Raw genomic sequence first — 16,846 nt, forward strand, 5'->3', positions numbered from 1 at the left:
GGGGGGGTGTTCCGACGTTAATCAAAGAGAACAGACAAAAAGGATTTTGTCTGTCCACAGGAGCAAGCAGAGTCTTAAACAGGAACAAGCCGGAGTCAGGAGCCAGAGTGGGTAGTCATCAAAGCCAGGTCAGGAACACAGAGATCAGTGTCGTCAGGAACAAGCCATGAGCCAGGAAATCAGCGTTGTCAGGAACAAGCCACAAGCAGGAGCCAGAGGAGAACGTCAGCCAGGATCAGGTCATACACAGAATCAGGATACTCAGAGCAGCAGGAAAGCACTAGCAGGAAGCTCACACAAGGGCAAGGTCAGACTGGACTGAGTGGTATATATATATTAGGTATATACAGGAAACTCCCATCTGACTCACTCAGATGATGCTTTCCTATCAGGGCATAAGAGAGCCCGGGAGTAGTGAGCAAGGTTCCAGAGTCTGCTCGAGCAAGGAAGGAGACAGGTGAGTGAAATGGCAGCCAAGCCAGAATGCTGCAAACCAGTAAAGTCAGTGGGCGGAACCCTGACAGTCATGTACATACTTGACAACATAATGCACAACAACACCTTACCTCGGCTACTACAGAGGCCTATTTTCCCCGAATTTTCTCAGTGTTTACATAATGTGGAATGCCTAGCTGCCATACCATCAGATCACAGATGTCATCAGATTGGTTACCTGCTTAGTTCTAATTTGAAGTTTCAGATTGAGTCATTCAGTGAATAATCTAGTCTGTACATGAAAGGAAGAGGAGACAGCACTGACCCAATGTGGTATTTGTTTTTCTGCTACAACATGCACATGATATGATCAAGATGGAGCTTCTTATTTATCACAGTGTAAGCAATGTTTCAGGACACATGGCACCTTGATAAGGTAACCCGTGTTTGCCTGATGAAGGTGGATGGAAAACCATTTGGTGTGAACCATTTCCTCCTCTACTTACAACCTTTGTCTTCAGCTATAACAATACAAGCTCATTGCAGCAGAACAGCTTAGAGTTTCTCATGGCTTCTACCAAAAGTCAAACATAGACATGCGCACCGGCAAAAAATTTTTTGCCGGTATTTTGTTTTTCGGGATTTGGATGGGGGCGAAATTAGTTAGCCGTAGTCTGCATGACGTTTCGTTTCGTTTTCATTTCATTCGTTCGTTGCAGCAAAGTGACATTTGAGGGGAATTTTTTATGTTTTTTTCTCAAATGTCACTTTGCTGCAACGAAATTTCGTCCAACAAACGAAAGTTCCTACAGACTACCGCTAACTAATTTAGGAATTGGAAATTCGGATTCGTTTGCATTCATTATATCTGTAATTCGGAATTTGGATACATTCAAATCTCTGAATTTCCGAAACATCGTCCAAATTTTAGATTCGGAATGAAACGAGTCGCACGTGTCTAGTCTCTCAATCTTTTGATGAAACGAAAGGGAAGTTTTTCGTTTTCATTTGTTTCATAAGAAAACTATTTATTTTTGCCCTGCGCATGCGTGTAATAATAAACGTATTTAAGCCTTTTAAACAAAACAAAAAAATTTTTTAGTCCAAAATGTCTGTTTTCGATTCTCGGGCAGTTCAGCGAAAGAGATCGAAAATCAGCCAAAAAGTGAAATTGAATCTGATCACCGTTGGATTATTATGTGCCCTTGTACTCATTCTAATGAGTATGGGGGCAGATATTTAGTGACCCCCTAAAAAAAGTAGGCTTCCAGATTCCACCATACATTTACCCCTACCTCCTATTTGTAGTTCACGGTGGTGGGAAATTGGCCATTGACCCTCAACATTGGGACCAGGGTACTGGGCAAAAAAGGGGGCTTTGCCCCACTCCTTTGCCCCTTGCAAGGTACTACTCATTGTGGAAAGTCATTTGGCCTAGTATGGTACAAGAAAGGGGGGCTGTATGCTCGCTGCCTTGCTTTTCCTGTCCACCCAGGTTGCATACTTGGAAAAGAGTCTGGTTATAATATTAAGGAGAATCCCATGTCTTTTTTTTATTATTGCTGGGGGGGAGTAGGCTAGGCAGTGTGGCAGTGCATGGCAATGCCGCGGCGTAGTATAGCAACATTGGCACCCAGGACTCTCAGCCAAAGGGGCTGAGAGGGTCCAGAATGTAAAGACTGTTTTAAGGAAGAGCCTGGCTTTTCAGGTCCTTCCAGGTTTTCCTAATTGTAGCTGGGATCTGGAGATCTCTTAGAGCTCTGGGTGGGATGAGATCTCCAGTCCTGGGGCCAGGTGTTACCAATGACCAGCTTGGGCTGATCAAGTGGCTGAGAGCGACCTTATTAGGAGTCTGGACCAGAGTTGTGTTGGAGAGTTGTGTTAGAGTTGTGTGTGTGCAGGAGGCACACAGCCACAGCAGACTCAGGTGCGTGCTGGTCGCACGGGGAAAAGCCGGGGGAGGCCGGGAGAGGTCAGGAAGGTCGGTGACCCAAGGGACCTGTTGGACACACTGCTGGGAGAGCAGTGAGAGTATCATGAACAGTACATAAATGTTAGCCTTTGTGTGAACAAAAGACTATCTTTGATGTTGCTGCTGGAAGCTGTCTTCTGTAACAGGGGAAGGCTACCCTGTTGATGGAGACTTTTTGTGCTTGCCCTTAATAAACTGCGTTTTACTTGCATTTCTGGAATACAGTCGAGTGCCCTTGTTACAGAAGGCAGGATAGGTGATAGCTCAAAATGTTGGGATAGGGAGTTTCAGAGAATGGGAGAGACCTGGAGGCAAGCATGGGAGAAGTTGGAAATATCATTAGCTCAGTTTTTAAACGATTGAGTTTCTAAAAAGTAGTGTGACATCCTAACTTATATGTCAGCAAGTAAATTTGTGATGTGCAAGTAGAGCAAAGGTGTGAGCTGTGGGGTGGAGAAATATATTTGTATGTCATTAGCATAGAGATGGTATTGGAAGGTGTAGCTAGAGAAAAGAAGGGGTCTGAGGACAGATACTCAAATAACATCGAAAGAGGAAGAGGAAAGGAGGTGGTAGATTGCTAGGTGAATCTAAAGGAGCACTAAGATAGGTAGGAGGAGAACCATGAGAGAGCAGAGTCTTGGAGGCCAAATGAGTGGAGTTTTGGACATTGTTTTTAGCAGTCATTAGTGAGTTTTAGCAGGGCAGATTCAGTGGAGTGTTGGGGGGCAAAAGCCAGACTGTAAGGGGTTGAGAGGGGAACAGAGGTAAGGAGATTGGTCTGAGATTCTTCAGGTTGGAGATGTCCAGTGAGGATTTCTTTGGTATGGGTTGACCAGTGCAAATTTTAGAGGGAAGGGGAAGATGCAGGTAGAGAAGAAAAGATTGTAGATGTGAGCAAGAGAGTGTAGGATAGAACAAGAGGGTGACCGGAGTAGTGGTGAGGGAACAGGGTCCAGGGGCAGGTGGTAAGGCAGGTGTCAGAGAAACGATTTGCAGCCTCCTCTAACTAATACATATTGTGGTGGACCTGATGCATTCATTGTTGAAGATGACTGTACAGTGCAGATCACATGACAAATTATTACATAGTTGCATTGTATTTGAGGTTGAATAAAGACACAGGTCCATCAAGTTCAACCTATTGCGTGTATGTATGTGATTCTGCATGTGTATGCATGTGTACTAGTCCCTGTATGATATTGTTTGTAAGGGTACCTGTATCCCTGTATGTTACGTTCTCTGAGGAGTATGCATACTATTGATGATAGACTGATCGGTCTGTAGTTCCCAGGTTGGTATTTTGACCCTTTTTTGAATATCGGTACTACCGTAGCTTCCTGCCAGTTACTTGGTCCCCTACCAGTCATTAAGGAGTCCTTGAAAATGAGGAATAACGGTCTCGCTATAACCTGGCTGAGTTCTTTAAGTACCTTGGGGTGCAGGTTATCTGGTCCTAATGCTTTATTTACATTAGGTTTTTCAAGTCTATATTGAACCCCGGCTACCCTCACCCGCTAAATTGCATCTATCTTGTTTTTGAAATGAATGGCAATGTCCTGGGCAGTGAATGAGTTAGTGGGTGGAAGTGGTGGGGGGGATGTAAAAATTCACTTTATAAATGTTCAATTAAGTGCTTTTGAACATGCAGCTGTTCAGTCCTAAGATTTCAGGACCCAGTCTGCGATGCCCAGGGCAAGTTTATTGTTTTCTTGATCAAAAGAGCGATTGGAAATCAAACTTTTATATAGCTGACAACAGAACAAGAACAATGGAAGAAAGAAGTAAGGTGAAATCTAAATATAGGAACTTTATTGGCTACTGTCATAGAGGGGACTTCCTATCACTTTGGAGAAATTGAATTCTTACTTCCTGTCATGCTTGGGGGGTGAAGGGATATCTCCCCAATGGGGAAAGTACTTCTATGTCTTTCTAAGATCTACAAATCAGGGTTTAGCTAAGATGGATTCTGTATTTTGTTTGGAAGAAATTCATAAAAAAAACCACTTTAAATGCTTTTCTGAAATCCTGGTTCCTCAGACTGTATATCAGAGGGTTGAGGAGCGGAACAATCACCGTGTAAAAGACAGGCAACGCTTTGTCAGCGGCATAGTGATTATTAGTGCCGGGGCGAAAATAATCAAAAGAACCTGAAAAATAAAATATGAAGACCACTGCCAGGTGAGAGGAACACGTAGAGAAAACTTTACTTCTTTTACCTTTAACTTGCATTTTCAGGACAGCTTTGAATATAGAGACATAGGGGAAGATGGTCAGTATTATACAACCAGCTCCAAGGAAGCCTCCCAAGACAAAGATGAGCAGAATGTTGATGTAGATGTCACTGCAGGAGATCTGTAACAACTGAGGAAGGTCACAGAAGAAACTTTCTACAATATTTGGTTCACAGAATGTTAAATTTAAAGCACCAAGTGTGTGAACTAAAGAATAGGAAGAACCGAGACACCACGCAATGGACACCAACTGTACACACACTTTCCAATTCATGATCTGTGTGTAATGTAATGGCTGACAAATGGCTGTATATCGATCATAGGACATGACAGCCAGCAGAACAGACTCAGAGAATGCAAATAATAAAAAGAAGAAGACTTGGGATATACAAGCCGTTTTGGTAATCTTTCTTCTCTGGGTGAGAAGGTCAAATAACATTCGTGGGGCGGTGACCGAGGAACAGCAGAGGTCCAAACTGGCCAAGTTGCCAAGGAAGAAATACATAGGGGTGTGGAGGTGAGAGTCACTGACTATGAGGGAGATGATCAGCAAATTCCAGATTAATGTCAGAAGGTAGATGAGAAGGAAGAAGAGGAAGAGAGGGAGCTGAAGAGCCGGAATATCGGACAGTCCAGAGAGGAATAATTCATTCAGAATTGTCTGATTCACCATTGCAATATTTTCATTCATACTTTTTATTTATAAGATTAATACAGGAAACACAATTCTCCTCTTCAGTATGTTGTAGGAATTGATTTCTGGCAATTTAAAGTATCCAATACAGGAATTCTGCAACAAAATATCACAATGTTGTGTTTTGGTGTAGAAAACATGAACCAGTTTCTAATTTCTATCAGCAATGCCAAATATTACAAAACATGATCAGAAATCTCCGACATTGATCAAATCACCGAGATGGAGAGAAGTCAGTGTTTGCTGCAGCATCAGAAATAATAATCTGACTTTTTATTTTCATTGGTGTTGTAGTTCTGGGAGTCCCGGCCGTAATAACAGGACCCTAAATTAGATTTAAATCTGTGCAGATTTTGTCTCACCTTTAGTGTGGTAAATCCATGGTCACTGGGACAGAAATGAGTGTAAGTCTCTCTAACAGATCAATGGATTGCAGCAACAACCGGACAGGGGTTCTTAGACTTCTCCACACCATCCAAAACTGAAAAAATAGCCGGCTTGTCCAACACTATAAGTTCAATTCCACTTTTGCAGTCACATTTGAGAAAACCCCTCTGTATGTTTGTTCTGTTTTCCCATTCACACAGAATACCGAAAACATATTTTTTAAAAACAAATTGCTTAACTTTTACAGGTGAAACTCGAATAATTAGAATATCGTGCAAAAGTAATGGCAGTAGGTTCTGCAAAAGGGCCCCAAACCAAGTACTGAGTACATATGCATGCTTGTACTTTACAGAGGTCCGATATTGTTCTATGTAAAATCCTTGTTTTATTGATTGCATGTAATAATCTACTTTTTTGAGGTTGTGGATTTGGGGTTCTTGGGGTTTTCATGAGCTGTAAGCCATAATCATCACAATGATGACAAATCACGGCTTGAACTATCTTGCTTTGCATGTAATGAGTCTTTTCTCATATATTAGTTTCACCTTTTCAGTTGCATTAGTGAAATAAATGAACTTTGCACGATATTCTAATTATTCCAGTTTCACCTGTAGATGTTTTGTTGCAGCAGGAAAAATTGCTGAGCACCTTCACAGTGATTGGGACTGAAATGTGTGGATTGTGCTTCTCTGCTTAACTTTACTAACATGAACAATGCAGAAGCCAGGGTTGTATTCCTTTGTCTTTCTTAGGACAGACAGTGTTCAAATCTACTGTACAAATTATAATGAAACGAGCCAGCACAGTACAGACAGGGTTATGTACCCCCTTCTAACATTACAAAAAAATGTAACTTTAAGTTCTTCATATTTACTGAAAGAAAGTTTGGATGTGACAATAGAAAGAGGTGAAATGTGGGGCAACTGAGCAAAATGGAAACACTGAAACAAACAAAAAACCACAGGAAAGGGGAATATAATGGAGTGGAGGAATCTAAGGAACGTTCATCCTCATGTTGGCCTCGGTTATAGTTTTGTTGCCCGTTTTGTCTAATTTAGAGTATTACAGAATATTATGGACGTCTTCAATCACTAAAAAGAAAAGTCACGATAAATGACAGAGTTGATAAACTACAACCCCAATTCCACAAAAGTTGGGGCGCTGTGTAATATCTACATAAAAACAGAACGCAATGGTCTGCAAATCTCATAAACCCGAATTGTATTCACAATAGAAATTAGAAAACATATCAAATGTTAGAACTGAGAAAATTGAAAATTTTAAGAAACAAAATAAGATGGTTTTGAAGTTGATGGCAGCAACACGTCTCAAATAAAGTTGGGAACGGGCTGTGTTTACCCCGGTGTAGCATCCCCTCTTCTTCTAACAACACTCTGTAAATGTCTGGGAAGTGAGGAGACCGGTTGCTGGAGCTTTGGGAGAGGAATGTTGTCCCATTCTTGCCTGATATAGGAATCTAACTGCTCAGCAGGTCCCAGGTCTTCTTTGTCGTATTTTTCGTTTAAAGATGCGCCAAATATTTTGGTGAAAGGTCTGGACCGTAGGCAGGCTCCGCCCTCGGACTCTTCTACTACAAAGCCATGCTGGTGTCATAGATGCAGTATGAGGTTTAGCATTGTCCTGCTGAGATATACAAGACCTTCTCTGAAAAATACGTCGTCTGGATGGGAGCATACGTTGCTCTAAAACCCGGATATATCTTTCAGCAGTGATGAGGCCTTTCCAGATGTGCAAGCTGCCCATTCCATACACACTAATGCACCCCCATACCATCAGAGATGTCCATTCCATACACACTAATGCACCCCCATACCGTCAGAGATGTCCATTCCATACACACTAATGCACCCCCATACCATCAGAGATGTCCATTCCATACACACTAATGCCCCCCATACCATCAGAGATGTCCATTCCATACCCACTAATGCACCCCCATACCATCAGAGATGTCCATTCCATACACACTAATGCACCCCCATACCATCAGGGATGCCATTCCATACCCACTAATGCACCCCCATACCATCAATGGATGTGACAATAGAAAGAGGTGAAATGTGGGGCAACTGAGCAAAATGGAAACACTGAAACAAACAAAAAACCACAGGAAAGGGGAATATAATGGAGTGGAGGAATCTAAGGAACGTTCATCCTCATGTTGGCCTCGGTTATAGTTTTGTTGCCCGTTTTGTCTAATTTAGAGTATTACAGAATATTATGGACGTCTTCAATCACTAAAAAGAAAAGTCACGATAAATGACAGAGTTGATAAACTACAACCCCAATTCCACAAAAGTTGGGGCGCTGTGTAATATCTACATAAAAACAGAACGCAATGGTCTGCAAATCTCATAAACCCGAATTGTATTCACAATAGAAATTAGAAAACATATCAAATGTTAGAACTGAGAAAATTGAAAATTTTAAGAAACAAAATAAGATGGTTTTGAAGTTGATGGCAGCAACACGTCTCAAATAAAGTTGGGAACGGGCTGTGTTTACCCCGGTGTAGCATCCCCTCTTCTTCTAACAACACTCTGTAAATGTCTGGGAAGTGAGGAGACCGGTTGCTGGAGCTTTGGGAGAGGAATGTTGTCCCATTCTTGCCTGATATAGGAATCTAACTGCTCAGCAGGTCCCAGGTCTTCTTTGTCGTATTTTTCGTTTAAAGATGCGCCAAATATTTTGGTGAAAGGTCTGGACCGTAGGCAGGCTCCGCCCTCGGACTCTTCTACTACAAAGCCATGCTGGTGTCATAGATGCAGTATGAGGTTTAGCATTGTCCTGCTGAGATATACAAGACCTTCTCTGAAAAATACGTCGTCTGGATGGGAGCATACGTTGCTCTAAAACCCGGATATATCTTTCAGCAGTGATGAGGCCTTTCCAGATGTGCAAGCTGCCCATTCCATACACACTAATGCACCCCCATACCATCAGAGATGTCCATTCCATACACACTAATGCACCCCCATACCGTCAGAGATGTCCATTCCATACACACTAATGCACCCCCATACCATCAGAGATGTCCATTCCATACACACTAATGCCCCCCATACCATCAGAGATGTCCATTCCATACCCACTAATGCACCCCCATACCATCAGAGATGTCCATTCCATACACACTAATGCACCCCCATACCATCAGGGATGTCCATTCCATACACACTAATGCACCCCCATACCATCAGAGATGTCCATTCCATACACACTAATGCACCCCCATACCATCAGGGATGTCCATTCCATAGACACTAATACACCCCCATACTATCAGAGATGCCCATTCCATACACACTTATGCACCCCCATACCATCAGAGATGTCCATTCCATACACACTAATGCCCCCCATACCATCAGAGATGCCCATTCCATACACACTAAGGCACCCCCATAGCAAGAGAGATGTCCATTCCATACACACTAATACACCCCCATACTATCAGAGATGTCCATTCCATACACACTAATGCACCCCCATACCATCAGGGATGTCCATTCCATACACACTAATACACCCCCATACTATCAGAGATGCATGTCTGTGAAGGTTCATTCACCCAGGTCTTGGTATATCTGTAAAAAATAAGTCAAGGCAACTGGACTTTCTGTATTTTTCTTGAAGACGTTTCACTGGACATCCGACCAGCTTTCTCAATTCAGAATGACTTGTACAAAAAATGCTCTGGGAATAAATATGGTGAATGTCGCTCCAATCCACATAATCTATTAGTCACAACCAGGTGGTGATTGCATTTGCAGAATTGGAGTCTAGGAGGTGTTATAAACCTGCCCAGAGAGAGAGGAGTTATACAGCATTGTATGTGCAGACAATAGATGTCTCAGCCCCCCCCCCAACTCTACTCAAGCTTGGCTTCTCCATTTTTACATAAATGGCCTCTTTCCCACCTCTTTTAAACCAGTCCTCCTCCCTGTCTAGGATGCGTCATCCCATATGTAGCTGAATTGAAACTCAGAATTGTTTTTAAAAAAACATCACATACCTGTCTGCTTTACACCCGGCAATACACTGAGGCAACATCTGGTTCACCCAGTTCGGTGAAACAAAACAGCAGCTACACCAGAGTATGGCACAGCATAGAAGAGCCAAACCCTCTGGTCAGGATTCAGCAGTGTACCTACATCTAAAGGAACAAGGACCAAAAGACTCATTGACCCAGATCCAGTAGAGAAAAGGGAAGTTGGATTCCTACTATTCCTACACACCACTTTCCACGTTATGCCCACACCTACCTCTCTGTCCCGCTCCTATTTTGAATTTCCATGGACTTGTCTGCTTTCCCAAAGTTTATCTAAGGATTGCTCTATGTAACGAGTCCCGAGGGGTCAGACCGCTCAGGTCTCTCCAATTGCAGGGACGGCCGCTTTGCGTTCCACGGTGGAACGCGGAAGCCACTCGACTTCCGGATTGTGGAGCGAGCGGCCTGCGTTCCACGGTGGAACGCGGAAGCCGTTCGTTCTGGTGGCTGGCTCCTCCCACATCCCTGGGCTATTTAAAGCCCCAGCTGAGGCAGCATGGCATTCCACTATTGGAGTCAGAACGCCTGCAGCCTCCTGACACCTGAACCAAGCCATACCTAGCCTCTGAGACTTTCAGCCCTGCCTGGGGAGGGCCCCTATTGATCAGCCTGTGGACCTGCACCTTGCACCTCTATCTGAAGCACCAAAGCGTAAGTACCCCTCCGGGGAAGCCTTAAACCAGACCTTTGCTCGTTAAAGCTTGTGTGGATACAGACTGTATTGATTACCGCTGAACTGTTTCTTTTGGGGAAATCCCTGGCATATCTGAGGCTAAGTGGCAATTCACTATCTATAAATCTGCAAACGTACCTCCTGTTTTGGTTAGTCATTGGTAACCTAGGCTATGACGCAATAGCCCTGCATTTAACCCTTTTTTGTTACATACGGCTGTGATGCTAGAGTCCCAAACTCCCCGCTAAAGATTGGGAGTGACGCCTGGGACTCGAGCCTGAGATGCCGTCTCCACACACCACCCTACTGCTGCACTCCGCAGTTGTGATCCCATACGTTGCAACTACAGCAAGTGTGACACTCTAGGACTGGTGTCACACTTCTTTTATGCCTGACTACCTCCACTATCATCCTTGGTGATTTTAACCTCCTTGTAAATGTTAACACCCCGCACTACTTCTCAACTCCTCAACCTCTTCCTTCGGCCTATCACATTGGATACATCATTCTACTTACTCTGATAGCAACACCCTTGACCTTGTGTTCTCCCGCATCTGCACTGTCTGCAAGCATACCCCGTTGTCTGATTACAATCTTATCAGTTTCATGTTTATGCCCCTATCCTTCCAACCAGCAAAGCAGATTAGGTGCAGATGATCCCCCAAATCAAGTTTAGTCTACCACACTGACAATGCTCAATGATCAAATAACATGAGGCATCCCCCTTCTCCTGGGGAAGTGGGTAACAGCCAACCCCTACCCTTCATTCATACTATTATTTATTTACCGGGCCTGATATACAAGAGATTAACTGTTTATTTTGTTACTTAATGGAACATAGGTTTATATTTTACCTTTTCCTTGACCTGTGACTATCCACATTTGTCTCTCTCTTGGCTGAATGTTGAGACCTTTAAAAAGTTGGTCTTTATGTGACTGTAACCTAAGATCATTTTTATTGACTGAAAACATTTTAAAAAATTGATTGGTAAATGAGAACATTCGCACACAATCCATCGATTGGCTCAGTCAATGACACTTGTAGACCATTTACAAGTCTCAACTTCCTTAAGAGCTTCCATTACATCTGAGACTGGACCACCACCAGACTGCTGCTTCCTCTTGGACATTCCCAGGATCAATGAAGGTCAGTTGGTGAGTAAAGAAGACACAGAGATGCTTTCAAAGCATAATTGATTGTCTGTAGAGGAGCTCACAGTGTATGAATCTGCCTCAGTGCAGAGCCGTGCCCTTATAGGGGAGGTATAAGGACAAATGCTGAGGGGGGACAAACTCATTCCGGGTGTAAAGTTGGTGCAACTTCTTCATAAATGTGCTGCATTACCTGGTTGAGTCACATTGTGAACATGAACCATGACATCACACAACAGAAACTACAAACTTGTATATAAACTACAATGCTCTGACACCGGGCCCAACAGGTGATAATCTTCCTACAAATGTAAGAGAGTAAAGCAGAATATTCTTTCTTTCAGCTTTTTATTACATTTTCTTTAGATTGCCATCTACATTGTGAAAAGTTGTTGGCCAACTACAGGAAATACATCTTTTTCTTGATCTATTCCTGAGAATCTAGCAGCAGGCATATGTCACTGATCATGATAATGTCCTTCACCCACTGGCAGTAAATCAGAATTGCTGATCTATAAGTGACTATAGAGTATAGGATCAGCAGCAAGACAGCGTGAAAAGATTCCAAGCGTCTGAGAATTAAACAGAGCATTGACCTGATATGTCGAGTTCTGCCTTGAGGAATGCACGGTCCCTTCCTGCCTTGAGGAAGGGACCCTGCGCGGCCCCCGAAACGTCGGTTTATTTGGATGTCTGTGACGCTTTCTGTCCAATGAAAGGGACATATTTATCTTTACTACTGAGTGCTGGTGATTTCCTGACTTTCCTGTGTGTGCACGGTGCCATCCGTGGTAATTCATCACTGCGAGCACCACTTTTTTCTTATCTGGCCGGGACTGCTGTGGGGAGTGCGGAGGGTCTCTCCATCGACTTACATTTTTCTTTTCTAGACTTTTTTTTGGCTCTGTACAAAGGAAGATGAGTATACATTTCACAGCGTAACAACGTATAACAATAAAGAACAGAGCATTCTCTGACTGTGGTGTTGCGGAGTCTGGAATTTCATATAGTTTTAGTGCATCTCTATGCATATGGGTTATTTGGCACCAGTGGTAATAAGCTGCAGATACCTCTACAAAGCTACAGATCTGGGCATTTTAATATTGGTGGGCCCAGGACAAACCTTTCATGACTTTTCCTGCCCTACCATCTTTTTTCACCTACTGAAAAAAACAATGTTTATCTAATTATATGTCAATACAGATCGGGATGTTTAATAGTATGTAAATTACAGCATTGTATATAGTAGGGATGCACCGATACCGGCTTTTCGGCATCAAGTATGAGTACCGATATTTTTTTTCTGGTACTCACCGATACCGAATACCGATATCAGAAGTCCCATTAAGGAAGCCAGGCGGCAAAAGTCATGAGAAATCTAAAATGTTATGACTGGCACCAGAACTAATAGTAAGGAGAAATATGATCATGGGAATGTGTCTTCCTGTGACTACTGTCTAAGTGGGGACTTCCAATCTCTTGGGAGAAATTAATTATCACTTCCTTCTCTATTCTTGGGAAAGGAAGTGAAGGGAAATCTCCCCAATGGGACTTAAGAAGGTACTTTTGTATCTTTCTAATATCTACAAATCAGGGTTTAGCTAAGATGATTTCTGAATTTTGTTTGGAAGATATTCCTGAAAAAAACACTTTGAAATGCCGCTCTGAAATCCTGGTTCCTCAGACTGTATATCAGAGGGTTGAGGAGCGGAACAATCACGGCATAAAAGATAGGCAACACTTTGTCAGCAGCATAGTGATTATTGGTGCCTAGGCGAAAATAATTTAAAAAACCCGAGGAATAAAATGTGAAGACCACTGTCAGATGAGAGGAACACGTAGAGAAAACTTTACTCCTTTGACCCTTAACTTGCATCTTCAGGACAGTTTTGAATATAGAGACATAGGGCAGGATGGTCAGTATTAGGGAACCACCTACAAGGAAGGAGCCAAAGATAAAGATGAGCAGAATGTTGATGAAGATGTCACTGCAGGAGATCTGTAACAACTGAGGAAGGTCACAGAAGAAACTTTCTACAATATTTGGTTCACAGAATGTTAAATTTAAAGCACCAAGTGTGTGAACTAAAGAGTGGATAACACCGATACACCGCACAATGGACACCAAGCGTACACACACTTTCCATCTCATGATCTGTATGTAATGTAATGGCTGACAAATGGCATTATATCGATCATAGGACATGACAGACAACAGGAAAACCTCAGAGTCAGCAACGAATATAAAGAAGAAGACTTGGGATATACAAGCCGTTATAGTAATCTTTCTTCTCTGGGTGAGAAGGTCAAATAACATTCGTGGGACGGTGACCGAGGAACAGCAGAGGTCCAGACTGGCCAGGTTCCCAAGGAAGAAATACATAGGGGTGTGGAGGTGAGAGTCAGTGACTATGAGGGAGATGATCAGCAAATTCCAGATTAATGTCAGAAGGTAGATGAGAAGGAAGAAGAGGAAGAGAGGGAGCTGAAGAGCCGGAATATCGGACAGTCCAGAGAGGAATAATTCATTCAGAATTGTCTGATTCCACATTGCTATATTTTCATTCATACTTTTTATTTATGAGATTAATACAGAAAACAAAATTCACCTCTTCAGTATGTTGTAGGACTTGATGTATGGGAATATAAAGTATCCAATACAGAAATTCTGCAACAAAATATCAAAATGTTGTGTTTTGGTGTAGAAAACATGAACCAGTTTCTAATTTCTATCAGCAATGCCAAATATTACAAAACATGATCAGAAATCTCCGACATTGATCAAATCACCGAGATGGAGAGAGAAGTCAGTGTGTGCTGCCGCATCAGAAATAATAATCTGACTTTTTATTTCCATTGGCACAGTAGTTCTGGGAGTCCCGGCTGGAATAACTGGATCCTAAATTAGATTCCAAAAATTTGATTCCAAATACAATAATTGCTACACAGGACAATATTCAGTCTGGAGATAAGAAAATGTTCTACTTTTTGTGCTCGGATCTCAAGGAGCGGCTGAGACTTCGAACAAGAAATACATAAAGGCTCCTGACTCCTGACCTGCAATAGTATTTAAAGAACCTAAACATGCAATTCAGGCATCGTAATGTCACCTTGTAAAATGTACTTTCTTCGTTTTGCATAGTGAAGAAGGGTTGTGACCCTGCCAGGTTATTACAGCTATCCAGGTTACATTAAAGGCTATTTTTTCCCTCCCCCCAATGTTAGTGTAAGGACTTACCTTAAAGTTTGCCTCTTAATCCGATCATCTTCTTCTTTAGTGTAGATTTCAGCTTTCCCTCCAGTGCTGGTGCCGGTCTCCGATCCAGCGCTGACTCCTCTGTCATCCGTGTGTTCATTCTGTTTGATTGGAAGCAAAAACAAATGTTATTGACATATTTTCATTCTAAATCAAATGTCATATCAGGATTATTCCACATTGTGACCACTAAATGGAGCTGTGAAGGATAAGAAAGAAGTAATTAATTCCTATGCTCCTTGGCCCCATCCAGTATTTTTCTGATATTACATTTAACATGGAAAGAAAATATACTAAAAACATGAATGTTGCCTCCATGCACACAGAATGGACATTCACAGAGATCTGCAGGATGAATAGCTCTGCAAATTGATTATAAATACATCTCTAAGTGTGGGGAACTCTGCAACACAAAATAACATTTTTAGGTGAAGGATAAATCCTTTCTCAGATTTGTATTCCTGTCTGTGTCCCTATTGCAGATTTTTCCTCACTTCCTGTGCGGTAAAACCATTGTCCCGGGGACAGGAAGTGAGAGTAAGTCTCTCTAACAGAGGAATGGATTGCAGTAAAATCCTGAAAGATGTTCTTAGAATTCTCCACTCTGTCCAAAGCTAAAATCAAGTTTTTGTATTGATATACACCGAAAGTAAAATGTAAGCTTGAGTAACTGGATACTACCTGATTCCCCCACAATCACTTCCTTTTGGACACTGTTGCTACGATTAATGTGGTTCGATAAACAAGACACAGATATAACCAGGCCTTAACCCAAAATGTTTTCCATACTTGGAAATCCTTCATATTAGATGAATTGTAACCTGCCCAATTGATAGATTTGATGTCCATATTCAGACTGTCCCAATGGTACCTCGAAGCCAAACTAGCAGGCACCTTGGGAAACCTTGATGTCCTTTGACCCACCCAGTATTCTCCCCATTCTTCCACGTACACTACTCCATCATACTAGACACTCTTTCCTGCGAATCCTTACATCTCTTACATAGCCCTGTTCATATTATCCTCAGTATATCCCTGAATACCACCTAAATCTACTAATTCTGTACTGATGTCCTGAGGAAGGATTTGTTCTTTATTGTTCCCAAGACTTGAGTTATGTTTAAATCAATATGTTGAATGTACACATGGATTGATGATTACCCATTGTTATTCTTACATAACCTGGAGACTGAAAGCCTTAGCCTATATATAGCCCCGATGTTAGACGAAATGTTATCCGGCTGATTTCTCCTGGTGATACTTTTCTCCATGTATGTATGTATTGTTTTACTTCAAATAATACATATTTTACATGCTTAAAAAAAAAAAAATGTAAGCTTGTCTTGTACACTGTATAGTAGCGGTTGCAGCATAAAAACAACAGAGCCAAAATGTTCCAATATTGCTAAATGTAAAATAACTTCATCCATAAAGATGTACAAATATCATTATAAACTCTTTGTATCATGTGCAAATATTGATGTCATTGTTTCATCATCTGAACAATTCATATAGAAAATAATAAACACTGAAATAGGAAGTGACGTGATGTCTTTATTATATAAGCACTTATATATCACTAATAATATAATCAATAGAATATCCAATTCAGGAAATCTCTTTGATAAATCATTTAATTGATTATTACAATTAAATATGTGTAATGTTTGGACCTGATAACAAATGTGTCTATTTATCTGCCCAGCATCCTAAAAGACAAAAGTCACGTTAACAATGAGATTACATAGTATTTGAGGTTGAATAAAGACACACGACCATCAAGTCCAACCTATTGTGTGCGTGTGTATGGTTCTCCTGATGTGTGCGTATGTATAGGTCCATGTGTGATCTCATTTTTAAGAGTACCTGTCCCCCTGTACATTACGGTCCTAAGATTAAAGTTGTACATGTTAATAGATGTTAATATTGTATTAATGTATTCAAATATTATTTATTATTATTAGTTCATAT

The 16,846-nt window shown here is 41.7% G+C and overlaps 2 protein-coding genes across 2 annotated transcripts; both read right to left on the reverse strand.

Annotated features, from left to right (window-relative positions):
- Positions 1–4,360: 4,360 nt before the first annotated feature.
- Positions 4,361–5,314, reverse strand: LOC108802444 (olfactory receptor 5B12-like). The gene has a single exon (XM_018574299.1). The coding sequence runs from the start codon at positions 5,312–5,314 to the stop codon at positions 4,361–4,363; it is 954 nt and encodes a 317-aa protein (XP_018429801.1).
- Positions 5,315–13,216: 7,902 nt separating this feature from the next.
- LOC108802445 (olfactory receptor 5B12-like) lies at positions 13,217–14,170 on the reverse strand. The gene has a single exon (XM_018574300.1). It carries the CDS (start codon positions 14,168–14,170, stop codon positions 13,217–13,219), a length of 954 nt encoding a protein of 317 aa, XP_018429802.1.
- Between the last annotated feature and the right edge of the window lie 2,676 nt (positions 14,171–16,846).

Source organism: Nanorana parkeri, unplaced genomic scaffold (assembly GCF_000935625.1).
Source record: "Nanorana parkeri isolate BGI_ZX_2015 unplaced genomic scaffold, ASM93562v1 scaffold2866, whole genome shotgun sequence".
Classification (NCBI taxonomy): domain Eukaryota; kingdom Metazoa; phylum Chordata; class Amphibia; order Anura; family Dicroglossidae; genus Nanorana; species Nanorana parkeri.